At 51.9% G+C, this 26,125-nt stretch overlaps 2 protein-coding genes across 4 annotated transcripts; one reads left to right on the top strand and one right to left on the bottom strand.

The window, feature by feature from the left end:
- Positions 1 to 54: 54 nt before the first annotated feature.
- ARPC2 (actin related protein 2/3 complex subunit 2) lies at positions 55 to 20,384 on the bottom strand. Its single transcript, XM_054069460.1, has 10 exons — positions 20,189 to 20,384; positions 10,061 to 10,095; positions 8,954 to 9,066; positions 6,918 to 6,963; positions 6,163 to 6,349; positions 5,664 to 5,757; positions 3,258 to 3,384; positions 1,821 to 1,921; positions 1,331 to 1,431; positions 55 to 286 (listed from the first exon to the last, which is right to left on the bottom strand). The coding sequence occupies exons 1-10, from the start codon at positions 20,260 to 20,262 to the stop codon at positions 262 to 264; spliced, it is 903 nt and encodes a 300-aa protein (XP_053925435.1). The 5' UTR covers positions 20,263 to 20,384; the 3' UTR covers positions 55 to 261.
- A 132-nt stretch (positions 20,385 to 20,516) lies between these two features.
- Positions 20,517 to 25,703, top strand: LOC104056246 (C-X-C chemokine receptor type 2-like). 3 transcript variants are annotated; one of them, XM_054070041.1, is made up of 2 exons: positions 20,517 to 20,621; positions 24,347 to 25,703. In XM_054070041.1, exon 2 carries the CDS (start codon positions 24,352 to 24,354, stop codon positions 25,426 to 25,428), a length of 1,077 nt encoding a protein of 358 aa, XP_053926016.1. In that variant the 5' UTR covers positions 20,517 to 20,621; positions 24,347 to 24,351; the 3' UTR covers positions 25,429 to 25,703. The 3 variants fall into 3 exon arrangements, with proteins under 3 accessions (XP_053926016.1, XP_009555785.2, XP_053926017.1); XM_009557490.2 differs by lacking the exon at positions 20,517 to 20,621 and adding an exon at positions 22,340 to 22,582; XM_054070042.1 differs by lacking the exon at positions 20,517 to 20,621 and adding an exon at positions 22,733 to 23,722.
- The last annotated feature ends 422 nt before the right edge of the window (positions 25,704 to 26,125 follow it).

Genomic DNA, 26,125 nt, shown 5'->3' with positions numbered 1-26,125 from the left:
TTGAAAAGAAAACAAAAAAAAATTAAAAAAGAAAAGAAATTAAGTCAATCAAACTGTAATTAAGGTTTTTGTTTCTTGGAACGATCGAGTCCTCGCAAGCACAGCTCGTTTCTGCAGATTACTCCCCAAACTGTCGTACAAACAGACCCCGATTGCTTGAATTCCTTATGAGCCCACAGAGGTGCAACATTAAAAGCTACGATTATCAGGTAGCAAGTGCCCCAACCTTCGTCCTCCACGGCAGCCTCAGTAAACCTGGTGTTAACGGGTTGTGAATGTCTTCCCCCTGCAAGGATGCAGAGAGAGGTCAGCACGGCCCCCCGTTGCTGTTCTGGGGTGGCCCAAGGTGGCTATGGGGCTTTTTTGGGGGGCACATGCTAGCACCAAGCTCTTGAAGCCAGGCAGGTACAGAGCTCACAGGGATCTGTGGCTGCAGAACCAGGTTATGGGGCTCTGGGGAGGGGTTGGCTTTGAGAGAGTGGACAACCCTGCTGCCCTAGAGTGGAATGCAGGGAGGACGTGCCAGGATGCAAAGAGGATGCCAACAGGTTCTGGGATCAGCAGAGGGTAAAGGACCCGAGGGAAACCTGATGACACAACCAGTTTCCTTCGCTGTGTCACTCCAGGCTGCTTTATTCACAAGAGGGAAGCCTGATGACACAACCAGTTTCCTTTGCTGTGTCACTCCAGGCTGCTTTATTCACAAGAGGGAGCCAGCCAGCCAGCGTGGTGACCCAAGAGTGCTCTTGGCCCCAGCTATCTGCTGGGCTACAGCAGCAAGGGGCTGTGAGAACCTGCAGATGCACTGGGCATCAGTAATGTGCTCCAGCACCCACAAATCCCCAGGAAGGACCTGGCCACTCTTCCCTATGAGCAGGAATCACCCCTAGAGCTCATCAGCCAGCTTTGATACAAAGGTGAAAAGCCTCATGAATGCCACCAGAGTGTCAGGGGGGACAGTGGTGACACCAGGGCTGGCAGAGCCACATATGGGCCTTCTTTCACATGGGACCTGCCAGCACAAGGTGTGATGCAGAGCCAGCCCTGGTGAAGGACTCACAGGGCAGGAAGCGAGTCTGGTGGAGGAAGCATAGGGGGCGTCGGGGGGCCCAACACAGCCTGATTGAGTCTTTCACCTTGAGACACCCAGGGAGGCACTTTACTGTGAAACGCCCCCTTCCTCCCTTGGATGGGGTCCCAGCACATCAGGCCCTGGTGTGGTCACCCATCCAGCATCCCAATCCTCCCTGGACCGGGGTCTGCCAAAACAAGGAGTGCGCTTGTGGCAGGCAGAGAATTCCAGAAAGCCAGGCCCCACTTTGCTACTCACGTGATTGTTTTCATTTCTTTCTTCTCTGCATCTGGACGGGCACGGTTCAGCACCTTGAGGAAATCTGATGTTTTTGCCCTCATACGTGTGTGAATATAGGCCTGCATTTCATTGAGACAAAACAGGGACACATCAGGATCCTGTCTTCATAGCAGAGATTTGAGGTCATGGGGTGGGAGCTATTGTTCTGCTCTCTGTTGAGAAAGCACCTAGCTCTGCACAGCCACAGTGCTATGAGAAGTGATCAAGAAGCAACAGTGAAAATCACTGCCCAAGCGGAAGAAAAGAACTGTTTCACTACTAGGATAGGAAACAAACAGGCACTGGCTGTGCTAAAGGACAGGGAGAAAGTGATGATGCCAACCCTTTGCGATTGGGGAGGGCAATGCCAGGCCCTCGTGAGGTCTCAGGGGGACACTCCTGCCCCTGCAGCACCCAGGTTAGATGGGCTGAAGGTACCCCATGTCCTCCATCCTTGTCCCCTCGGTACCTTTGAGCACTTGATGTGATAGTGCAGGTAGTCCCGAAATGTGTGGATCAGGTTTATGGTGTTGTCTCTGGCAGCAGCATTGGTGTGACGGGGGAACAGCACTGAAAGAAGAGAGTGACAAACTGTTAGCACCTCCCAAGGTACCAAAGGGCTTCAGGTTCCTCCAGTGCTGGAGGCTTTAGGTTCCTCCGGTGCTTCAGAGTGTGCTGCTCTGAATGCCTGCTTTGCTCTCTACAAAAAGTCCCTAATTGTGACATGTATCAAGATTAAGCAGCACTTCTGATTTAAAACACAGGGCTCAGCAGCGCTTTTCCACGTCTCCCGCAGCAGCCTGGACACAGCTGTGCGCTCCAGAGGACACAGGCAGGGCTAAATGCCCAGAGATGACGGCACTGTAGGAAATGGCATGATACTACTTCAGTAGTTGGAAGAAGCAAACAGAGAAGAGAGCTGGGAGGTAGACAAGGGCGGCCTGGCTGCTTAACTGATCTCAAGAACCTGTCTGCCTTTGGATCTTGAAATCTGTTGTAGATCCCTGCCTGACAGCTTGTTGGCCTGTGACAGAGCCAGACTTGGTTATTGCAGAGGTCCAGTGGCTTGCTCTTTCCACAGGCTGGTCCTGTGCTAAGTGTCCTGGATCCAAAGGCAGAAAGATCATTTTGTCTGGGTGATGTCTCACCTGGGACTGTCAGATAGGATAACAGGGAAATTGTCTGCCCCATTCCCAGTGCAGGAGAAGGGCAGTGCTAACTTCACCTTTTCCTGCAATGTCTGTGCTCCACCCCTGACATCTGAACTACAGGAATGCCAGACAGAGAGATTCTAATGGCATATCCATACATGGCTCCCAATTGTTCTGGAAAAGACCTTTCCCTTTGCACAGGGCAGGGTTTGGACGACTCATCTCAGCAATCAGCATCACTGCCCAGGAGGAAGTGATGACTCTGCTGGCCAGCACCTCTGCAGGCAGGGGAAAGTGGCTTATCGGAGATGGAGGTGATTGGCCCAGAGCTATGAGGCAGAGCTGGACAAGCAGACCTCGCTACTCTGCTCCTGCCCTCTGCTTGCCTCTGCTGATCAAGCTCTGCACAGATGCCTGCAGCTGGATGAGCTACAAATCCACTCACAGGAAGCCTCCCACCAGAAACCTTCAGCTTCCACAGTATCACAGCAAAGTCACCTTTCTCTGCTCCCAAATGCTGAACTTGTAGGCAGACACTAAATGGCTCACTGTCCACTTCCATGGCTTTTTGTCCACCTGACACAGCAAAGGGACACACTGAAAGGGGCAGGTAATGCAGAATGCAACTCGAGTCCCTTCAGCTTCCAATGATCCCTTTGAACACTCAGGGAAGATAAATTGCTTTTTGTTTTTTCATGCAGCAGCAGGAACCTCTCTCCCCCCTGAGCATCCAGGCCTCAAAGGTGCCTGCTTACCAAAGGTGATGTAGCCAATATTGTCGCCGACAGCTGCGTCTGTGTCTTTCAGCTCCAAGGGTGGCTCCCTGTGGCTGAAGAGCACCTGTGGGGCTGTGTGACTGGCCCGGCGACCTTCCTTGAACTCCTGAACAAGGCAAAGCAAAGGTGAGTCCCACTGCGACACTCCAGCAACGCAACAGGAAAGCAAATTGGGTGTCCCCACTCCCACAGAGCAACTGAAAAGGAGGCTTCCCAGCTTTCCCTGAATGGCCTGAGTCCATCAGGCCAAATCTCTCAGAAAAAATCCTTTTTTTCTAGCAGAACCAGACCAAAACATATGGCTATCATGGATTTACATGTGTCTGTAGCACAGACCTTCAGCTGGGGTGGCTTTTAGCATCACACTTCCTGCCATGGGTGTTTTATGGAAGGGAAACCTCTCAGCAAGCACACGAGACAGCACAGCTCCTCCTGGGAAGTCAACACCCTTGACGTTTCTGGCAAAAGTGGGCAGTGCCCATAACCCCAGAGGAAACGGACTTCTCAGACAGGGCTGCAAGGTCTCCATCGCACCCAATGTAAAGACTCTGCCATTTGAGAAAGCATCTCCCACCAGGCATTAGGGAGCATCTGTGGGGTTTGAAGCTTGTGTGTGAAGCCTGCTCCTCCTAACACTTTTCTATGTCTTGAAACAGTACCTCCTGGCAGGGAGACCCCTTCTGCCACAGAACCTCTGACAGCTGCACAACACCCATCTCACATGAAATGAATGGGCTTTGCCTTTCAGGAATTACAGGGCTGGGAAAGTCCAAACACCATTCTCCTGCTACAAGGTGGGGCAGCCTCCCCTCTGCCTCACTGACCCCTACCCCAGCCTACACATGATCAGCCTCTCTCTTAGCACAGCTCACCCTTGGAAAGGCAGGAACAATCTGTGCCCTTCTGGAGAACTGAGTAGTTCACTGGGGTTTTCTTAATGAAATGCTTAGCTTGTGTCTGCTTAACTTCTGTCTGCTTATGCCAGAGGGTAAAATGACTCAAATGGCTTTACTGGTTAGTTAATGGTCAGATTTTCTCCATGAGAGCCCAGATGAACATTCACCATGCTGGCTGGGGTGTGTTACGCAACAGCCATAGCTGGAGGGATGGAACCAGCGTGGCTCTGAGTGGAAATTCTTGTGGCTGGGCAGGAGCAGGGTTTGCTGTTGTAAAATGCAGAAACTTGGGACATGGAGACTCTGGGACAGCTGCTGCCTTGAAGCCCTGCCACCTCCCCAGAGCCTCACAAACCCTGTTTTGTTCACTGCATGCCTTCCTCCTTGTTTTAAAAGTTAAATTCCAGGCTGTGGGATATGCCGGTGGGGAAAAGCTCAAAGCCACAGCAAATGCCATGCTCACAGCTAAGGCACACAGAGCAGAGCAGCGAGGTAAGACTTCAATCACAATCCCTGTTGTAATGACTCCCAAAACAGATAAACTGGTATTTCGCAAATGGGACCTGACTTGCTGTTCACAATCCTGTCAGCAACACAGCCTGGCACCCCTGAATGAACAGCCTAAATTAGCTCGTCCTGTCCCAGAACATGCTGCAAGGTCCTGCTCCACAGCTGTGCCAGCACAGGAGGCTCCCCAGGTGCTTCAGGAGGCACAAGGTGAGCTCAGCTGGTCTGTGACACAGATGAACATACAAGTCACCACGCACTGAGACCTCCTCAGCTATAAGCAAACGTCTGAGTCTTAACAGGCTGCACACAGTCATGGAGACACATGAAGCATTTATCTGGAAAGCATTCAGAGGCCCATGGTAAGTGGCAGTTGCAAAAGGCACCCGAGTCCAAAAGTATTTGGCATTATCATGGTTGATTCAAGCCTGCAAACCAAGCAAATTCATAGCTTTGAAAGGTTCACGTCCAGAAGACCATCACAGCACATGAGAGCAGTCACACTGAGCTGCTTCCAGTTTGAGTCTCTGCAGCATTTGAGCATTAACAGGAACAAACTTCAAGGTGATGATGACTCTCAGCACCATCCCACGCACAACAGAACATCACCTCACCCCTTCTGCTCCCTTTGCAGCCCCTCCACCACACTGAGTTCCTACACCACAGCTAGCTACACCACAGGGCCTCTAGGTGCATACTGAAGTATTCAACGTGGTGTTTCTTAACACAAAATGTTTGATTATCCATACCAGCAAGACTATCAGTAATAAAAGATTCCTATGCAAGGGCCTGGATTAGAAGATACACTGCCTATGTCTACGAATGTAGTTCTTCCATCTCAGGGCAGCAGGGCAGACTGGAGCCATGTAAGCATTTAAGTAGCTGCGAGCTCACTTCAGCTTAACATCTGCTTGTTCAGCAATGCTGCTTCAAGCACAAAGGCATCTGACCAAACCCTTTCCCCGTAATTCAGTTTCCATACCTGCATAAACACCTTTCCGATCACGACGTCATCATCATCCTTAAATACCGTACTGAACACAACTGTGACGCGGTCCTTTTTCGCCTCAACATACCTGCAGGTGGGCGAGAGATGAAAACCCAGCAGTGAACAGTAGCCAAGAAGTAAGCAACTGCATGACAAAGTCAAGTAGATACAACAACCATTCATTCACAGGCCTGGCTGCTGAAAATCTCCCCTCCCTTGTGTTTACAGGGAGCAAAACATTTCTGTTGGGAGCAGCCAGTTTCTCTCCCTCGTGCAGCCACAAGTGCTGCCACTAACAGAGACTCTGCAGCCCAAAGGATGAGCCTTACCCTCACTGGGTACTTCTAACAGCCTTGGACAGGCCCTTATTACTGTGCCAAAGTACAGAGCAGAAGGATTTCCTGACTTTCCACCACAACCTACAGCTGTGAGCAGGAGCAGAGAGTGTACTGGCAGTTGTCCGATGCCAATGCTGCTTGGTTTGAACACTTACATTGTCTCATCGTCTCTGTAGTGGATGACAGCTCTTTTTTCTCCTTCTTTGCCCTCTTCCTGGAATTTGAAATACTTCTCAAAGACTGAAGCAAAACAGTTGCGCTTCAACATGCCAGCTTGGTGTACGATTGAGTCCTTGTCCGCAGGAAGGTTCTCCAGGTCATAGAGCAAAGAGACATTGTAACCTGGGGAGGGACAGTGACAAATCTTAATAATCCATGCAGGACCTTAATGAAACCAGAGACATTTTCTGGACACCTAAAGTCCCTGCTTTCCCTTAAGCCCTCCCAAAAGCCCCAGGGGACAACTGCTTCCCACTCCAAGCACTGACAGAAGCCATGCCTGAACTCGGTGCGTGGCCATGGTAACGTTTCTAGGGCTCCTTCCTGAGCTCCCATACACACATGCTGGCTGAGCTGCTCCCAAGTTTTTGCAGTGAGTAGGAAGAGATGCTGTCACAGGTAACCATGGTTTTCCTGTGTCTCACAAAGCGTCTTTAAGAAGAACAAAGATCCCAACCGTGAGGAACAGAGGCTTCCTGGAGGAGGGTGGCATCAAGAATTACAGCTTGTGCTGCAAGTTACTTCAGACCTGACGTATCTGAGCCACCTTTTAAAGTGCTATTCCTTGTACAGAGCCCCCCAGCCATGAAGCGCTTGCAATGCAGCCTTCATTTGAGCATTTCTGAGGCCACATAAGTAATTTTAGAATTGCATTCACACACACAAAGAATAAATGTTATCACAGCGTTACCTGATTCAGGATTTACCAAGTAGCTTCCATAGACTTTCTTCAAAACCTAGGAAAGAAATTAAACGTTGAAAGTACCAGCTATCTGAGTTGCTCCCTCTGGCACAGCCCAAGCCATGTTTGGTCTCCATTCAGAAACATCAAATTACAGCACTCGTCTCCCTTAGTCTAAGTGATCTTGGACAACGATTAAGTCATTTGCTTTAGTATTTTTGGTTGCTTCTGCTTTCGGCACAGCTCCCTGAACCCCACTGACAGGGGATGTGCTGCAGGACAGGACTCAAAACTGCAAGTTTTTGAAGTTTTGCTAGTCTTGAATTTGTGTGGGGAAGAAACCCCCTTCCATATACTTCATGCATTCAAAGAGCTTGACACAACAGATCTGAGGGCTGAAACCCTTATTCTCATTCAAAGGCAGATGCAAAGCATGCCCTGTCCCTCTCCTCGTTGGAAGACAAGTTCAGAGCAGGGGTCAGGCACAGTGTGCCTGGGCGAGTGTCTGCCCTGTCTCAGCCAATCGCATGGGACAGATGGCGATGGAGAGGAAACTGCCAGGCAGCTTGGAAGCTTCCCAGAAGCAGAGCCGCCTACGGCGCAGCAAAAACCTTTATCAGACATAATCACTGCTGAATTTTACATCAATGGCAATCTGCAACCGAGCCACAGCTCTGTGTCAATGAGGAGGCCGGGAACAGGAGGTATTTCACAGGGAAGAACACAACATTGCTGTAGCAGAACCAGCCCGCCTGGGATGACACCCACTACCACGCAGATAGGATGCACAGGCTCTCTGCATGCCAAAGCCTCCTCAGCAGAGAGCCTGCCTGCTGCAGGACAGGGAGATGCTTGGTCTTAGGAGAAACCCCACTCTGCACTACTCACAGTGAGGTTTCACCAAAGAGACAGCAGAAACAAGCTCCGTCATCTCCAGGGAAGCACGGAAAACAACAGTTTGCTAACTGACGATTTAAAAATGTAATTTCTATTCAGTCAGTACTCCCAAGACAGTCCTGCAGAGATTCCATTTTCCTCTAGGAGTCTGGAAGGCTGCCTTCCACCACCACTGCAGTGTCAGCCGCTCGCCCACCACAGTGGTTCTCTTGGGATCACAAACTGTATTCATCTTTGCTAAAAATGCTGGGAGAGCTCCACCATTTGGGCTGCCTGCAGCAGTACCTTCAGTAACAGGCAATGCTGCTCCTAGAAAGCTCCACAAAAAGGAATCAGAAAGCAGGACATTTAGTCATACTTATTCTGACTTCAGTAAGTCTTGCAACAACTCGCAGGAATTCACTTTGGGTTCAAATTGCCTGTTTCTTGCCAGACCCACAATAAATTCCTGGAGCATTTTCCCTGGTTTCATCCAAGGACAGACACCCAGAGGCAAAAGGCTGCCGAAGAGCCTTGGGTGAACCCCATTTGTTACAATGAGGAGATTTGAAAACTGACTGAGGAACTGAGTCACACTTCCTGCCTCACCACCCAACCACAGCTCAGAGAGGCTCCTTCTTTCTACCATAAATGGTCCTCTGCGGCCCCAGCCCATTCAACAGGAACTGAACCTGCTACTTCACACAACAGCAGTCAAAAGGGAACCAGGCTGCAGATCAAGGTCTGCACACTCAGCAGGAGCCCATCACTTGCTTTTAAGTGTGGTTAGAGTCAGAAGAGTGACACCAGATTTGTCTTGGTGCCTCCCTTCACTGATGGGTTCAGCACATCACTCAGGGATGACCATACTTCTGTATGGTCAGGCCTCACACTCATCTGGACTTGTAAAATTTGCGGTGCCTGTCACCTTTCAGGTTTTAGGGTCATTTAAGATGACTTCTTACTTGTCAGAGAGTATGAACACACTTTGCCCTTGTCTTCCAGTAAAAGGGGATTCCTGGCTGGCACAGAGCTGCTTGTTTGACCAGCATGAGATGGGGGAACAGGTGATTCTCCAAAGGTTAGATGTTAGATCCATGAACATCACAAGGACATTGCCCGTCCTAACATGGTATCTGTAGGCCCATGGCCCAGAGATGCTGACTCACCTCATCAGCACCGTGTTCCTGGAGCTCCTTGTAGAATTTCAGAGAAATACTGACCATCACTTTTGTCTTGTCTCCATTGGGGTTTGAAATATGGTAAAGGACTCCATCAAAGTCTAAGAAAAAAGCAAGAAAAATGTGGAATCAGATCCTGTTTCTGAGGGTGTATTTTCCCTACACATTCTAGGAACTGCATAAAACAACACTGTTCATCCTGCTTCAGCCCTCATGTGTACACCAAGAGAGAAACTAATAATGAAGGAGAGCGGTAACGTCATATACGGAGACCTCTTATCAAAGGGTTGACACAGTTTTGGCACTTGTCCATCACAGAAAGCTTTAGTCTAGTGTCATTCAGCATCCCTGGCAAATCTGCTCGTGTTCAACACACGAGGATACAAACATGCAGAGACAGGAGCCTTCTGGACAGCCAGCACAGAAAGTGACTGACGTGCCCACTGGGCCAGAGCCACAGCCCAGAGGAGTAAACATCTCTGCCAGCAAAGTCAGCTCATCTGCTGCCTGCTGAGACAGCTTTCACTTCACTGCAAATGGGCAAGGAGGGCAGAAAGCAGGGAAAGACAACCCTGCAGCTACCTAGCAAGCTCCACTTTCCTATGGAGCTCTGCAGCTTACACAGATTCTTGATAACAGAAACAAAAAATCAGTTGCTGAATGAACACTTGAACTTCCTTGGCACTTCTCATCCTGAAGAGCAGATTTCAGGCAATAAATGCATCTTGCTTGTCACTCCGAGCCAACTTTTTAACAACCCAAACCAGATGGTGCTAAAGACGTGACAACACGTAGCATCAAGGGCAGGACTGGAGAACAGGCGAGGTAAGAGAGGTATGTAGCACACACAGCCCAAGCAAGCACTGCCACCATTGTGGTGGGGAAAGTCCCAGGGAAGGTAGACAGATAGAGAAAGTAGTGGAGCAGCTGATAAAGCCCCAGCTCTGGGGACACTGCAGGGTGGTGTCAGGCCCTGCATGGCTCTTCTTGCCACCCGCAGCAGCGCTGGGTGAATTTAGGCACACCAGTCGTAATGGTGGGCAAACCGTTCAATCCAGCCCCTTTTTCAGAGAAGTCAAGAGCTGTGGAGCTTACCTGCAAATGTTACTTCTACTGCCTCTGGTTTATTTCTAGAAAGCAAAGAAAACAAAGGAGGTAAATGAATGCTCAAACAGCAGCCTCCAAGCTGTGAAGGAAAGAGGATTAATTTCCAATGCCTTATTTCTCACAAGCAGCTCTACCTGAAAACCCTTTTATCTCCTGCTGTTCAACTAACAGATAACTTTCAAGAACAGATCTCAGACTTCTCCCCATTCCTTTAAGCACCAGTTTTACCCTAGATGATATAAAATAGGCATTGAAGCTAGCACAGATTGTTATTTGTAGTTTATGAATGGATTTTGAGATTGTGGATTTCCAGTTAGAAATATCTGAGAATGATACTCCTCACTGAGTTTGTTTTAACAAGTGCATTCTCTGAACAGAACAGCCACAATACAGGTTTGAGGACAGAGGCTCTTTTGTAACTTCCTGTGATACCACTTCATGGAAGGGACTTGGAGGCTGAGCAATCCTTCCTGTTGTAGTGCCTCCTTCACCATCAACAGCAGCTCCGCAAACATGTTGATGTAACTCAATTGTGGAAGACACCTTCCCCAAATTTGGGGCTAGGAGCAAACCACAGAAGGAAACCTTCCAGATCTGTGTTTCATCCTGCCCTGCCACATCCCTTCCAAAATACTCCAACACTATGCCAACTGCCTCTGCAGGAAAGAAATGCAGGTCTGGGTTTGCTCTAACACTGCCAGGTGTGATTTTTGGGATTCATGAGCACCTCATGAGCCAGAGGGACATCAGGTCTTATGCTGTGGGTGCGAGGATTTAACAACATTGTAACAAACCCTATTTTCCAGTTTGTCCATGCTCTGCAGAAGAGTAGGATCCAGTGAAAGCTCTAACTGTTTCTGAGAAGTGATTTTGTTGGGACCGGCACTACATAACTGCTTTGGCAGCTCTGAGGGGACAGGTATTAATTAATAGGTCATTCTCCAACAGGGAGCAACGCAAAGGTACCTCCACCACTGAGAGCAGGGGAGGAAAACGAGAACAGGATGAAAGTGTCAGCCTGCTACCGCTGTTTCAGAGTATCTCCACTTGTTTTGCAAAAGCAGCCTATACTGAACAGAGCAGAGGCAGCTGCTGCTGCTAACAGAAACCTAGCCTCTACAACAGTTCATTCACAGCCACATGAACCACCATACTGAAACAACTCCCAAAACCAAAGACAGTGCGCCAGGGCAGCTTTGTGGTCTCAATTACGCTGCCACTGCCCAAAGACCAACTTCAACTCTTTGCCAAAACTTGCTCTGTCCATGCATGCGTATGCTGCTGGGTAGCAGCTACACCTCAGTACACACACCAAGAGGGCTGGCGGAAGCAATGACTCGATATCTACTTTCCCTCACTATATTCTGGAAAGGTTTTAATGACTTCTCCAGCACAAAGCACTGTTCTTCCATAGCCTTTTCTGCAGACAGCCTCGTCCCTGGAAGCCAGGAATAACCATGATGTGCTAGAACTCAAGATGGGCAACGCAGGAAGGCTAAGGCACTGAACACACTGATCTCAGATCTCAATAACATTTTACTTGGGTGGAAAGAGGAATTAACCCCTGGCTGGAGATCCTAAGTGGAAATGATGAGGTGCTGCCACTTCTTCAGAGTTATTAGCTGTGAAAAGCAACAGCCCTTTTTGTTGGGCGGCTGGAGAGCCTCCGTCTTTTGTGCTGCATTGCTGAAGATGAAAACCACACACCTGAAAGAAGCAGAGTGAGTGCACTAAGGCAGGTCCTTAATAGTTTAAGGCCTGTGCCAGCTACCTGCCACACCTCTTGCTCTCATCTTCCCCTCCCAGCTAGGCCTGAGATGGAGGGTCACCGGGCATCCCTGGCTGCATATTCAACTCAGGCTCTTGGAATGGGAATGATTCCTCAAGCCGTGTCCAAGCTGCATCTGCTGACTGAGGAGATATGAAAGAAAATCCCACTGATCCCACTCGGTCAGTTGATGCAGACGTGTTCCTCTTTTAGAGCATCACACTCAGACTCGGGAATCAGCCTGGATGGCAGTATAAATTTTCATAAAAAAAGAAACCTATGTAGGAAGCTTTAAAGATAGTCAGGCACACGAGAGCTAGGAATATTTAAGAGGACACATTCCTAAATCTACATTTGGTGTCCTCAGAGTTACAATGTTCAAACCCTATTCCCCACACCCAAAACTCCAGCTCCCAGCAGAGCCTCCGAACATAGCAACTCCTTCCAATCAACACCGAGAAACAACTGACACACAGTGCACAGGAGTGGTTTTGCCTAGGAAGGACGATTCCCTGCTTGCTTGCCTGGTACCTCGTGGAATGGCAGGAAAATCACTTTGTGTTATTTAAGAAGCTGTGTACCACCACATACCCGTTCGGTTAATAGCTCTGCACGACAGCCTTTGTTCTGCACACAAAAGCTTACAGCTGACATGATCCCATTTCTAAACATTTAATTGCACAAGCATGGATTTCTTAGAGAAGTTATTTTAACAACGACTTCCTGAGTGGCTCAGTTCTTGTACCCGGGGATGGTGAAGAGGGGAAATATTTAAGGGAAAAGCAAGTACACAGGCAGAACTTTGGGTGCTGAATATTCAACCACTTCCCAGTGCACAGTCTCAGTGAAGCGAGCATTCACGTGAGCGGCATACAGAGCTCCTCGCAGCCACGCTGGCCCCATCACCTATTGCAGAGTGGTTTTTCTGCCTCATCCGGCACACACCTAAGGTAACCCAGGCCTGGCCCAGCCCAGGAGAGAAGCGTGACTGGGAGCTAAGTGAGCTCTCTTAGCCCTTTACAGTTCAGCAGCCTTACAACCCCAAAGCTTAAAGTGCTTCTATATATTTCTCTGGCTCACATCACCAAAAATATCCTGGGTACTTAAAACATTTCTACAACAGAAAAAACACCCCTTTTGCTAACCAAACTGTCGTTCCTACATCAAGAAGTCCCCAAGCAGAAGGGAGAGGAGCTCTAACTTCCAGCCTCCTGCAGCTTCCAGACAAGCAATGGTGCTGCAGGTCACATGCATGCGATCACTTCCCCTTGACCACTCGTCAAACCCATCTTCCGCAACAGAAACAGCAGTGGGGACATGCTGAACATCCTGTGGAGGCACAGCAATATCCCTTCTGTGTTTAACCATTCCAGCCTCCCCTGCTTTTATGCAGGGGATGTGCAGCAGCACTGGGACCACGGCTGTACTGCTGAAGGATGCGTACAGGTTACCGTCAGGTTACTAGTGCAATTCCAAAGAGCTTTGTCCAATCTAGTGTGTCCCTGCCTCCATGACGAGACCAATCGAAACCCATGGCAAGAATCGGTAGTTTAGCACCTCGGTGCAGAGTTACTGTAAATCCCAGCCATCCTTTTTGCATTTTACTTTGGAGCAGGGCTCTGTGAGCTCTTTTGGGATTCACTTCCATGCCCGAATCAAGTCTCTGACAGCCAGACCAAGCCTGGCTACACTCAGACGATTTCGGACAGCGGAGCCTATCTACTCCCAGGGTAAAGAGCCGCTGTGACCCCTGCAAGCACCTTATCAACAACACCTCTACCTGAACCCCAGCCTCCCCCAGCTTGCTACCGCTTGCCTCAAGCAGACAAACCTGCTCACACCAGGAATAACCAAGATGGCTCCTCTCTGCACTCAACACTGAATCCAAACCAGACCTTTCTGCAAACCCTGCCTGAACTCAGATACTAAAATGGCAGCTATTCTGAACAGAGACAACAGTCCATTTTCTGATAACACTTATCAGGTTTGAAGTCAAATCCAGACCAAATCCCATCTGCCCTCTGCTTGTAACAATAAAAGGCCATGATAGGTTTTACGTCTTCTTGCCTGCATTCCTCCTAATCATCTCTGAATGGCTCCTACGCTCTTGTCTATCTAATACAGAGCCAGCTCCAAATCAGATTTTTCACCCCAGCAGAGCATCCATGAAGATCCACAGCGCATGTGGAGAGATGCCAGCAAGCACTTAAGAGCAACAGCAAATCTTTTTTCTGATAGCATTGCCTCAATTTTGACTCGGACAACATCCAAACTTCCGCACTTCATTCCCAGGCCACAGGACTCTTAGCCATATGTTACAACAAATTTAAGAACAGAAAAATGAAGACTGCAATTATACAAAGCCCTCATCTTCTGTATTAAACAGACCTAAATGCAAACTTGGCCAACAACATGTACTGAAGCATCTCCCACATCTCAATTAAGACCTGTACTCAAAAAAGGAGGATGCCAATTATTTTAAGAGCTGCAGGCATACAGACATTCTAATCTCTTGCCCCAGAGAAGAAAAGCAAAATATAAAGGGAAGGGGGGCATTTCAAAGCTTAAAGCTCTGAGAACAGCTTTCAGATCACCAGACTTGATATACAGTTTTGAGACAGCAAACCAGATTCAGTGACAAACTGCAGGCTCTTGCTACAGAAAGGTCACCCCAATAAAAAAAATTATGAGCAATGTCTAAAATTATCTGAACAGTTCCTCCACTCCTGGGTCTCGCTCAGCTAACAAAAGCTACTCTGCGTAAGCTGCGGGAGCGTATGAAATCAAAGAGCTCCTGTAGTTCTGGCAGCACACCCACCACAAACTCAATTGAGCAGGAGTGCTCCATCAGGGCGATGCTGAGGGGTAAACGGCAGCCCCCACACATGCTGGCTCTCCCCTCTCAGTTATGTGACCCCTCCATGCCCAAGCTTCTACCTCACAGGGAGCAGGGCAGCCTGGAGGAGGCTGGCTGGTATGAAGGCATTGGGATTCCCATATGAACAAAGTGAACAAAGCATAGGCCTGTCCTGCAGCACTCAGGTATTGGCAGGTCTGTTTCCAGCCAGGTCTTCACTCTGAAGCATGCCTCCATTCCAGCTGTGTACAGGTAGCCCATGGTTCCCTGCTGGAATGATCAGCTGCCAGTGCTGCAGGAGGTCTCTGGGGAAGAGCCTCATCGTCTACACACCATTCCCTGTTTTTCTTTAGTGCAGCAAACAATATCCACTTCTCTCTGGTGTCAAGCGCCAGTGGCTGCAGTGAAGACCATTCTCAGAGGATAACACTTCGCAGATCTGGGCTGCTCTTTCCTCCTGTTCCTTGCACTATTGCTCGAAAGCGGAGCACTGCCTAGTTCCAGCCAGAGGTGTTTCACAATCCACCATTAATGCAAAGACACCTTTCCTGGTGGCTGAAGCCAGATGTGCTGTTGCAACCCAGGAGCTCTGCTCAGCCACCTACAGCACACTTGGTCAATGCGGACAGCCAAGATCTACAGTGCCACCCATGCCACGCTAAACCCAAGGATACCGCTTTCTGCCAGCGCCATTGCCCAAGTGCTCCTCAGAGTCAGGCAGACGGAGCTTCAGCAGGTGAGGTTCTGCTAAGGAGCTGCGTGGCTCCAGGCTGGGCTTGTGAGGACACTAAGCCAGCACCTGCCACTGCTGCTGTAGGAAGGAGATCCGATCCCTGCTCCTGGGCTCCACCATGGTGAGCAGCCTTTGTACAATGAATGGGATGAGGAAACGCATCTGGGTTAAAAATACCCAGTTTTGCCTGTGTAATTTTAGCCCAGGTCACTTCCCCAATCCCATTTCCTCTGATGCCACAGAAATGCCTGTGTCAGCAAGAAGGAGTGGGTGGCAGAGGAGCAACCTCTGTTTTCAGTCGGGCTGCTAGGCTCCCCTAAAGTGCTGGCTTAGAGCCAGGAACTGCCATACCCATCTTCGCAGGGAGTTTCTTCACAGTGCCTGGCAGTACCCAAAGCTCCTCTACCCTGCCAGCATCCCCAATGGCCAGCAGATGTTCCTCTGTTTCCTGTGATGAACTCACTTTGCATGTCACATCACAAAAGTTCACACTACTAGGTTTCATCCAACACTCAGCCTCACTGTCTGAAGGGCTCAGCTCTACAGCAACAAACACCAAAGCAACCACAAGTGGGAAATACCATAAAGCACACGGGTGCAGCTTCAGCCCAGCTCTCTGTCCAGCTCATAGGAACCACTCTGCATCAGGGAAGTTCAAGCTTCAGCTGTTTCCCTATGCAGCTAAAGTCATGAAGGCCTGCAGATCCTTACCTACTAAAGGCTGTAAAGAAACTAAAGATTCAAGGTGCTCCTCCCTCCACCCCCCACCAAGGAAAAAGCAGTGTTCTCCAGCTATGCATATTTGTTTTCTTCTGCACAGTGGGTAAATATCAAGTAACAGTTTGAGAAAGATTATTAATTTACCAGAGATTATGTATGGCTGGAAAACCAAACCCCATGAACAAAGTCCTATGCCACTTTCATTGGGGTCAGTTAAGTTAGAGCAGGACAAAACTGGACAGTGAATTTGTTTTGCAAGGAAGTTCTTTCTTGTGTGTTGTGATCAAGTGTTCACTAGGCACAAAAGATGGACATCAGAATGTTTTACACCTAAATTGTTTGCTCTTTTTTCTTCCTGTCTCTGCAGTGAGCAAAGGAAAGCAATGATGAGAAACAAAATCTTCCAACTGGTAGAGCTCATCCCCTCACATCATGTTTCTGGCAGAAATGGGAAAATCTGAGTGTGACTCCAGCTTCTAGACAACTTCTCAAGTCAAAAGTTTATGGAACAAAAATTTATTCTCTTGACACCTGCAAAAGCTCACAAGTGGCCTCTCATTCCATACTGACCAGGTATTCTCCCACTGCAGCAGTTCAACACTTGAAAGTTTCTCCCACAAATTCCTAACTCATGTTATTCCAACAGATTCTTGGTAACTTTAAGCCTTTACGTAAAAATGTGGTTGGTTTAAGGAAATGGATTTTAAACAAGAAATTGCAATATTAAATAAAGAAAAAAAAAAAGATGCATTGAAGTCCATTGACCCAAATGCCAATGCTCAGCAGTGGCTGTCCGAAGAGGTGCGATTTCCATGTGTTTTGCTCACAAGGACCACAAGCCACAAGGACTTTGTGAAGGGAGGACTCTTAGACATGGGTTAGGTTCTGCCTCAAGTGCTGACTTCTGTCTGTGGTTGGCCAAGGCACCTTCCACACTAGGAATCGTAGCATATTTTTGGTTGGAAGTAACCTTAAAGCTCATCCAGTCCCATCCTCCCTGTCATAGGCAGGAACACCTCCCACTCGCTCAGGATGCTCAAAGCCTCGTCCAGCCTGGCCTTGAACACCTCCAGAGAAGGGACTCTACAGACAATTCACAGACCTTCATGCAGAGCAGATTTTGACACATTACATGACAATAATGTTATGAGCAGTTATTAGCTCCAACTTCTAAACATGACCTAGCTCTATACAACACAGTGAAACATGCCTTCACCTGATGGTCCAGGAAAGCTCTACAGAGAGCCTGCTGAATCACAGCCAGTGTGGCCACAGGAAGCAGAGTGGAGCAACACAGCCCATGTCACAGAACAGGTCTCTGGCAAAGGATTTGGAAACAACCCCGCCCTGCCTGACTCCTAGGCTGGTACTGACTCCACCAGGCACACCTGGCTCTCAATAAACCAGTACGGACTAATCCATGCATTGTACCTGCCCCACTCCTGGTTTTAGGGCAAATAATACAAACACAAGTCTGTTCAACTGTCCAGGCTCATCCCACCCAGTCACCAAATCCCTCAAGGGCTGACCTTGCCCTGGCTGTCCTATGTCCATCCCCAGGATGCACCTTGGGGAAACCCATCACTAAAACAGTGAAATACAGGAAATCCTCTCTGGCCTTCAGACTTAGCACCACAGGAATGACCCTGGAACTGTGGTCAGAGGGAAAAGAAATTTCATGTGAATAAACACTGCATAGCACCCATTCCCTAAAAGACTCGAGATCAAGAGAAAAGATATACACTTCCCTATACATCTCAGAACTTGGTTTCTGCCTGGACAGGAGGACCTCAGCACAAGCGCAGAAGAAAATGTGGAAGTAAGGAACTTCCTCTCCTCCAGGAACAAACTAAAAAACGTGAAACACCATCTAAAGAGAAGAATTATCCGTAGATGAGTAAGGGGCAGAAGCAGAGCACCATAAGCTGTACTACAAATTGACCCAGGCACAATCTGTAGGCAAGTGTGCTGATGCAGAAGCAAGGAAAAACCAAAAACTTTGGGGGCCTGCAGGTTGGTGCAGAGTAAGAAACCCCAGCACATAGACTTGGAGTTTCAAGATGCATTTAAACCTGCACAGTGCCACCTCCACGTTTACACCAACACAGGAACACACGCGCATTCCTCTCTCTTTGGAAGGAAGAGTGCCTTGGTATGCACTTGTGACGAACAAGCATTTCTGACATGTTATTAACCTCTGTACACATAACATTTTCTAATGGATGCAGCTGAGATATCACAGCGATCACCTGGGAACTCTCTCTTCCCAGAATGGTGCCTGTGCACTGGGGAAACTTGCTGCACTGAACAATCAGGCACCAAGAGAATTAAAAGCCTGTGAGCAGCTTGACTATCTCAGGAGGCACTGCAGCCTGTGAAGTTAGTTTTTGAAAAACAAAAGAAAACAAACCCAACCTGAGTAAGAAGTCAACAGAGAGGGCAAAGCAGAGGAAACGGCCTCTGAGTTCTGCACATAAAAGGCCGAGAGCTTCAAAAGCTGCTGAAGGAAAATGTGACACAGAAAAAGGCACCTGCCTAGAGCGTCCCTCCCCAGAGGGGCCTGGGCCAAGCAATTTGAGGCACCAGGGCAGACTCCACCCCAGAGATAACACCACCACACTTTGCTTCTCAAGGCTTTGCCTCTGTAAAAAGGTGCCTGCTGCAGACAGCGAAGCGAGCCCACAGGTACCTTGGCTGCAGATAAGGACATTTATATGAAGCTGTCCTCAGATAAGCACCTTTACAGCTCTGGTGCAATACTCATAGCAAAATAACCACTGGCTCCCCAGGGACTGAACTGTCCCAGTCAGAGATGCAGGTGCAAACCAGCCCCCTCAACACAACTCCCTGAGACCAGGACAACAACCAGCCTGGCACCAAGGACTGTGGGAGACTCACAGACTGCATTCCTCCTGCTCAGGAAAGTAAAAGGGGGCAGGCTGGAATCTGGTCCCCACCCCCAAAGCAAAAGGCTGAGGCTGCGGCTCCACACACAGGCTTCCTGTTCCTTGGCTCCCCCCCCCCCAATTCTGTACCAGCGCTGGCACCATGCTGGGCCTGATCTGATGAAGGCTGCTTTACCCAAAGCAAACACCCCTGCAGATCCACCTTCCCCTTTTCCCAGCCCCATCCCTGCCCAGTTCCCCTCCTCCAGCTCTGCCTGCCTTGATGCGGCAGCCTCCAGTACCCTCCACAGCTCCCTTCGGCTTTCTCAGGGCCTCTATGCTGCCCCAGTAGTAACCATCACCTCAAGACCTGCCCTCCCCTCCAACTCTGCCTGCTCGCCTTTGCTCCCTCACCCCCCCAGGCCTTCACTCTGCCCAAGTTCCCATCAGCTCTACCATCTCCAGCCCAGTGACACCCCCCCGGACCCCCCCCTTCTCCAGTATTGACCTTCCTCCCAGCCCTCTCAGCCCACAGCCACCCATCCTGTCCCAGCTCTGCATTCCTCACTCTCCGATCCCCATCCTACCTCAGTGCCACCCCCCATCATTCTCCAGGCTCTGTCCTGCCTTGTCATCACCTCCCAGCCCAGCTCTATCATCCCCAAAACCCCATCCTGTCCCAGAACCCCAGCTCATCTCCACCTCTCCCTGTCCCCGTCTCAACCACCCAAACCCATCCTGTCCGTGTCCCACCCCCCAAACCCAGGCCTTCCACCCCATGGCCCTGGTCTCAAGCCCACAACCCAGCGTCACCATCCCATGGTCCCCATCCTGTCCCTGCCACAATCCCTCAACAACGCCTCTCCATCCCCTGGCCCCCATCCTGTCCCCGTCCCACCCTCCCAGTCCAGCCCCTCCACCCCATGGCCCTCGTCTCAAGCCCTCAGACCAGCCTCTCCACTCCCTGTCCTCCACCTTGTCTCCGTCTCAATCGCCCAAACCCCATCCTGTCCCCGTCCCAAGCCCCCAGCCCAGCGCCTCCACGCCCCTGGCGCTCGCCTCACCCCCCGGGACCCATCCAGCAGCGGCCCCGCCCGCCGCCCTCGTCCCGGCAGGGCCCGTGCCCCTCCCACACCGTTCCCCACGCCTGTACCCGGCGGCCGCGCCCTCGAACTTGAGCGTGAGGGTCTCCTCGATGATGCGGTTGTTGACCTCGAGCAGGATCATGTCGGCGCCGGGAGGGGAGGGGCTCTCAGGGCGCCGAGGCCGGAGGGAACCGAGCCCGCTGCGCGCACCGGGGACCCGCCCGAGCCTGCGCCGCTGCTTCCGCCCTCGCGCCGTCGCGTCACTTCCGGCCACGCCCACAGCCCGGACGCGGTGGCGAGCGACACGCCCCTGCGCGTGACGTAACGGAGAGGCACCGCCCATCGGCGCGGACTTGCGGGGGATGGGGGGGGGCAAATGAGGGGCGTCGGGGTGTGGGCGGACCCAACAGTGTGGAGTGTCCCCGGGATATGGGATTTGCCTGGGGTGAGGGCAGGTTTCCAAAAATGTGGTGTGTTCCCGGGATATAGCGTGCTTGTGAGGTAAGGGGGTCCCCAAAAGTGTGGGGTGCCCTCTGGGATATGGGGTGTGCCTGGGGTATCAGGTTCCCAAAAGTGTGGGGAGCACCCCGGGGTATGAGGTGCTTCTAGAGTAATAGGGTCCCCAAAAGTATGGCGTGCCCCTTGGGATATGGGGTGCTTCTAGAGTAATGGGGTCCCCAAAAGTATGGGGTGCCGCCCGGGATATGGGGTGCTCTTGGGGTGAGGTGGGGTTCCAAAAGTGTGGGGTGCTCCCCAGGATATGGGGAGCGCCTGGGCTAAGGGGGTCCCCAAAAGTTTGGGATGCTCCCCGAGATATGGGATGCTCCTGTGGTAAAGGGATTCCCAAAAGCATGGCGTCTTCTCAGGAAATGGGGTGAGCCTGGGGTGAGGGGATCCCCAAAAGCGTAGGGTGCCCCCCAGGATATGGGGTGCACCTGGGGTGGGGGTGGGGTCCAAAAGTATGGAGTCCCTCCCGGGATGTAGGATGCTTCTAGGGTACCAGTGTTACCAAAACTGTGGAGTTGCCACCAAGGTTATGGAGTGCTCCTGGGGTGAGAAGGGGTCCCAAAAAGTGCATGGTGCCCCCTGAGATATAGGGTGCTCATGGGGCAAGGGAAGGGGTGTCCCAAAAGTATGCATTGCCACCAAAGATATTGAGGAACCCCAGGAAATAATGAGTGTGCCCCAGAGTTTGGGGGTCTGCACAAGAATTGGGTGCCCCAGGGATTTAGGAGTGCTCACTGGGGAAAGAGGTGTCCAGTGAACGGGATGATTCCAGGGTTACGGTGGCCTAAAAGCCCCAAGGAAGGAAGTGGGGACAACCTAGGCGTCAGTGAGGGTGCCGTGGAGCTTGGGGGGGGGGCCCAAAACTTCGGGGGTGTCCCCAGGGAACCGGAGAGTCCTCAAGTCTGCAGTGACTCCCCAGGGCTGTGGCAGTGCCATACAGCTGTATGGGTGCCCTCAGGGAGGAGAGGTAGCCCAAAATTGTACGGTACCCCTAGGAGTGACAAGCACCCCAAAGCTGTGAGGACAAGGGTGCCCCAAGCGTTGGGATGGGGTGCCCAGGAGGTGCCCCTTGATGCAGGTTTCCCTTAAGGGCAATAGGGTGCTCAGAGGATTGAAGGTACCCCATGACTATGGGGGTGCCAGAGGCCAGGGGGATCCCCCTGAGTGTGTGGGGCTGAAGCAGGGACACAGCTCTGCCTGGCAGCACGACTCGCTTCGGGACAGCCTGGCGTAGCCAAGGTGCTCTGGAGGGACCCCCGGAGCACCCCCGAGGGGGGCAAGCCAGCCTTGTCCTGCTCCTGTGCTGCCCAAAGCCCCAGCACTTTATCCATGGGGAAACCGAGGCATGGGTCCCTGCCCTGCCTTCACCCATTCCCCTGCCTGCCAACCTCCCCCCCCCACCCCCGGGGGTCTCCGCTGTCTGTGGGGGCTGTGGCAACTGGGGGAGGGGCCTTGAAGGGGAGCCCTGCAAACACTGGGGGACAAGGTGGGGACCCTCTACTGGAGCATCACTGCAGGGGTGGATGCATCCCAGACTGTGCCAGCATGTCACCTACTGCGAGTCACCCAGGACACTGTGCGACAGGAGGGTGATGGGGGCCGCAGGCTCCCCCCAGTTCCAGGAAAGGTGTCCTTGGGGGGGCTGGGGAAGGGTCCCTGCTCGCTGCGACTTCCCCTTCATGCTGGGAGAAGATTTTGCAACCTCGCTTCCTCCCCGGGCGGCATAAAGCGGGCAGCAGAGGGAAGGGGTGCAGGGAGGTGACACGGCAGCAGGCGCAGGTGAGGGACCCTCCGGCTGGCCTGGTGGGACCCCCCAGCCCTGGTGCTGCCACGCTCCGTGCCAGAGCCCTTTGGGGGAACATCTGGATTTGTCCCGTGCCTGGGTGCCCCTGGTGAGAACCACCTTGGGATTGGGAGAAGACCCTGGAGCTCAGGGCCAGTGAGGGCAGTGAGTGGTGAGTTCCTGGGGTGCTTGGCTGGAAATTGGGGCTTTCCTTGGGTTTCAGTGTCTTCCTGGCACCTGCATGAAACTCACATTTGGAGTGGGCTGGGCAGGGGGTTGGAATGAATTCCGGCTGCCTGAGGGGCTGTTTGGTGTAGGGGGAGAGGGAGGTGGCATGTGGAATCAGCCAGGGCCGTGTTTGGGGCTGATTTGGGGTGCAACCTCCCCCTAGCCCCCAAGGGCATTGGTTGTGGATGCCCTGGGGGGAAGCTCCTGCTCTCATTTCCTCGCACAGCTATGAGCCAGGAGGATGCTTCCCCATGGTGTGTCCCTCCTTCCTCCCGAAGGGGACCCCAGGGCCACCCCAGTGTCCCCCAGTCTTTCCAGGGTCAGGAGGGGAGATGGAGTGGTGCTTGCTCCCTGAGCGGGCTGGCTGCAGGGTACCTGCGGGTGGGGGATACCCAGTCCTGGAGGAACAACCGGAATTGTGGAGTGGGAAGGCAAAAAGAAGCAGCCAAAAATAGACCCAAGGGGAAGTGCTGGTGTCCTGCTCTGCGTGGTGATTGCAGTGGCCCCACTCAGGGGGATCTCCCATTGGCACCGGCAGTGTCCCCAGCTGCATCCCTCTGGGATGCTGGTGCATCACCATCCCAGGATCTCCATCCCAGCATCATTACAGGAACAGGGCTGGCGGAGCCAGGGGAGTATCTTTCTGGGACGCGCATCAGCCCAGCTGCAGTGGAGAACTCCTGCCAGGCAGAAGGGGAAATTTGGTCCTAGGGAGGGTCTGGGATCAAACGGAGCCAAACTGGGGCCAGGGACCCCCAGCACTGTGGAGACTCAGCATGCCCAAGTAGCTCTGGCATTGCCAAGCCCTAGAGGGGCTCAGGGGTCTGGAATCAGGGCAGGTGGGTGAAACTGGAGTGAAACGAGAGTTTGGATCCATACTGGGACAATGCTGAAACGCAATGGTCTTTAGAAAGGCAGGGACAGAGCAGGGTGTCCTACATATGAGGAGATGTGAAGAGTGACTCTCACCTGTGATTTCCCCATCACAGCCGAGCATGGGGTACACATGAGCAACAGGAAAACCAGAGACGTGAAATATTTCCGAAGCTGCCTGCAAAGGGTGACACATCTTTCCGTCTGGGAGGTGAAACCGCTCACAGAGGGACAGGACTGGTGGGGTAGAAGAAGGGCATGAAACCAACTTCAGACCTTCTGAAGTGCCACCCGCTGTGGGCACCATGACCACAGCCTCACCGCTGGCTGGGGTGGCAGGACAGGCAGCTCCAGCAGTGATGCTTGAGGGGATGGAGAGGCTGGAGGGATTCAGAGGTGCTCAAAGAACTTTGATGGTGCCCAAGGAGCCCTGAGGTGCCCGAAGAACTCAGAGGCTTTTGAAGGACTCACACAAACCAGGGTGTCCCAGGGATGATAGAGAGGGCAGGATAGAAGGACGTGATGCTGCATTGATAGGGGAGACCCCCAACCTGAGTAGATGTGGCCACTCCATAGGAGAGAGGGAAGATGCAGCGTTGGGATGAAGTAAAAAAGATCTAGGGGTGCTAGGGGTGTTGTACAAGAGGGTGTATGAGGGACAGTGTCTACATGCAGCACTGCCCATTACCACCAGCATCACACAGTGGAGTGATGAAGTGGAGCTGCTCACTAGCTGGGAGGGGACTTGGGGAGCAATGGAGATGGCCAGAGATTCTCTCACCCCTGGCCCGCACCACCCTCCTACTCCACATTCATGCTGCTTTGTGTTCCACAGGCAAAATGGAGTCCTTCTCCTTCACTGGGGATTTATCCAATCTCTTGTTCCTCTACAACTACACCTATGACTACAGCACAGCCATGCCTGACACTGCTATCTCCTCCGCCCCGTGCCGGCCCAATAGCTCCGCCATCAACAAGTACCTAGTGGTAGTGATCTACTGCCTTGTCTTCATCCTCAGTGTGGTGGGAAATGGGCTTGTGGTGCTGGTGCTGACCTCCAGCCACACCAACCGCTCTGTCACCGACGTCTACCTACTCAACCTGGCTGTGGCAGACCTGCTCTTCGCCCTCAGTCTGCCTCTTTGGGCCGTCTACAGAGCCCATGAGTGGATCTTTGGCACCGTGATGTGCAAAGCCATCTCTGTGCTGCAGGAGGCCAACTTCTACAGCGGCATCCTGCTGCTGGCCTGCATCAGTGTGGACCGCTACCTGGCCATTGTCTATGCCACCCGGGCTGCCACTGAGAAGAGGCACTGGGTGAAGTTTGTCTGCTTGGGCATCTGGATTTTCTCTGTGTTGCTGTCCTTGCCTGTACTTCTATTCCGTGAGGCTTTCCACTCACCCAGCAATGGCACCGTGTGCTATGAGCACATCAGCGGTGAGGAAACGGCCAAGTGGCGGGTGGTGCTGCGGATTCTCCCGCAGACCTTTGGCTTTGCCCTGCCTCTCCTGGTGATGCTTTTCTGTTATGGTGTCACCATTCACACCCTCCTGCAGACCAAGAACTCCCAGAAGCAGCGGGCCATGAAGGTTATCTTCGCTGTGGTGCTGGTCTTCCTCATCTGCTGGCTGCCCTACAACATCACGTTGGTGAGCGACACCCTCATGAGGACAGGGGCCATCACAGAGACCTGCGAGAGGAGGAACCGCATTGACACAGCCCTCTCCATCACGCAGGTCATGGGCTTTGCACACAGCTGCATTAACCCCATCATCTACGCCTTCATTGGGCAGAAGTTTCGCAACAGCTTCCTCAAGATCCTGGCTCAGCGTGGACTCATCAGCAAGGACGCTGTGGCCCGCTATGGCCGTGCCTCTTATGCCTCCACCTCTGGCAACACCTCCACCACTCTCTGAGCCCTGCCATGACCCAGCCCTCATGGCTTCCAGCAAGCACCCAAGCATCTTTGCTCAAGCCGCTGATGGTGATGAGGCCATGGGGATGAGCAAGGCCACAAGTAGATGCTGGACTGTGTGTGCAAGGGGGCTTGGGCAGCGAGGAGGGTAGGACCAATGCCAAGTACCACACACCATCCCTGCTCTTTGTGGTAGAGCCTCTGACTTTGGGGACCCTTCAACCCTGCTGTGGGGATGGCGTTTGTGGCTGACAGCTGTCCAGCAATAAAGGAGTTAGTGAGTTGGTCACCCAGGTCTGGTTCCTCTTTGCCATATGGAGGGGGACAGTGGGATGGGGCCTGGGCACACCTCTGGTGGCAGTGGGTCCTGGACTCCCGATGTTAGTACCAAAGTGGTGGTGCCGGCTGAGCCCAGTGAAGTGTGGCTAACCCTGCTTTTAGGCCAGGGAAGGGCTGTTGCTCATGAGGCAGTTGCAGAGGATTCAGTGTTCTGTGTGTTCCCAGAGGGGACCCAAACCTTTGGTCTTGGTCCCTGCAGCCACCCAACCAGGTCCTGGCACTTCCCCAGTATGGGGGTCCCTTGTGGTGTCTGTCCCACCTGAGGTCAAAGACACCCACTTCCCAACCCCGATCTGAGCCCCAGTGAAGCAAATCACTGTAAGATCCCTGGGCAGCCTCTCGCTGACACCGAGCTCACA

The sequence above is a fragment of the Cuculus canorus genome, chromosome 6 (assembly GCF_017976375.1).
Source record: "Cuculus canorus isolate bCucCan1 chromosome 6, bCucCan1.pri, whole genome shotgun sequence".
In the NCBI taxonomy this organism is placed as follows: Eukaryota; Metazoa; Chordata; class Aves; order Cuculiformes; family Cuculidae; genus Cuculus; species Cuculus canorus.
This window is presented reverse-complemented; position numbering and strand designations above follow the sequence as displayed.

Bases quoted from the DNA above. Each gene is read 5' to 3' on its own strand.
- ARPC2 (XM_054069460.1), bottom strand. From the start codon at position 20,262: ATGATCCTGCTCGAGGTCAACAACCGCATCATCGAGGAGACCCTCACG. The intron at 6,350-6,917 runs GTAACGCTGTGA...GTCCCTCCCCAG, and splicing joins CTTGGTAAATCCTGAATCAG to GTTACAATGTCTCTTTGCTC. The intron at 287-1,330 runs GTGAGTAGCAAA...GCATCCTTGCAG, and splicing joins AAAGAAATGAAAACAATCAC to GGGGAAGACATTCACAACCC.
- LOC104056246 (XM_054070041.1), top strand. From the start codon at position 24,352: ATGGAGTCCTTCTCCTTCACTGGGGATTTATCCAATCTCTTGTTCCTC.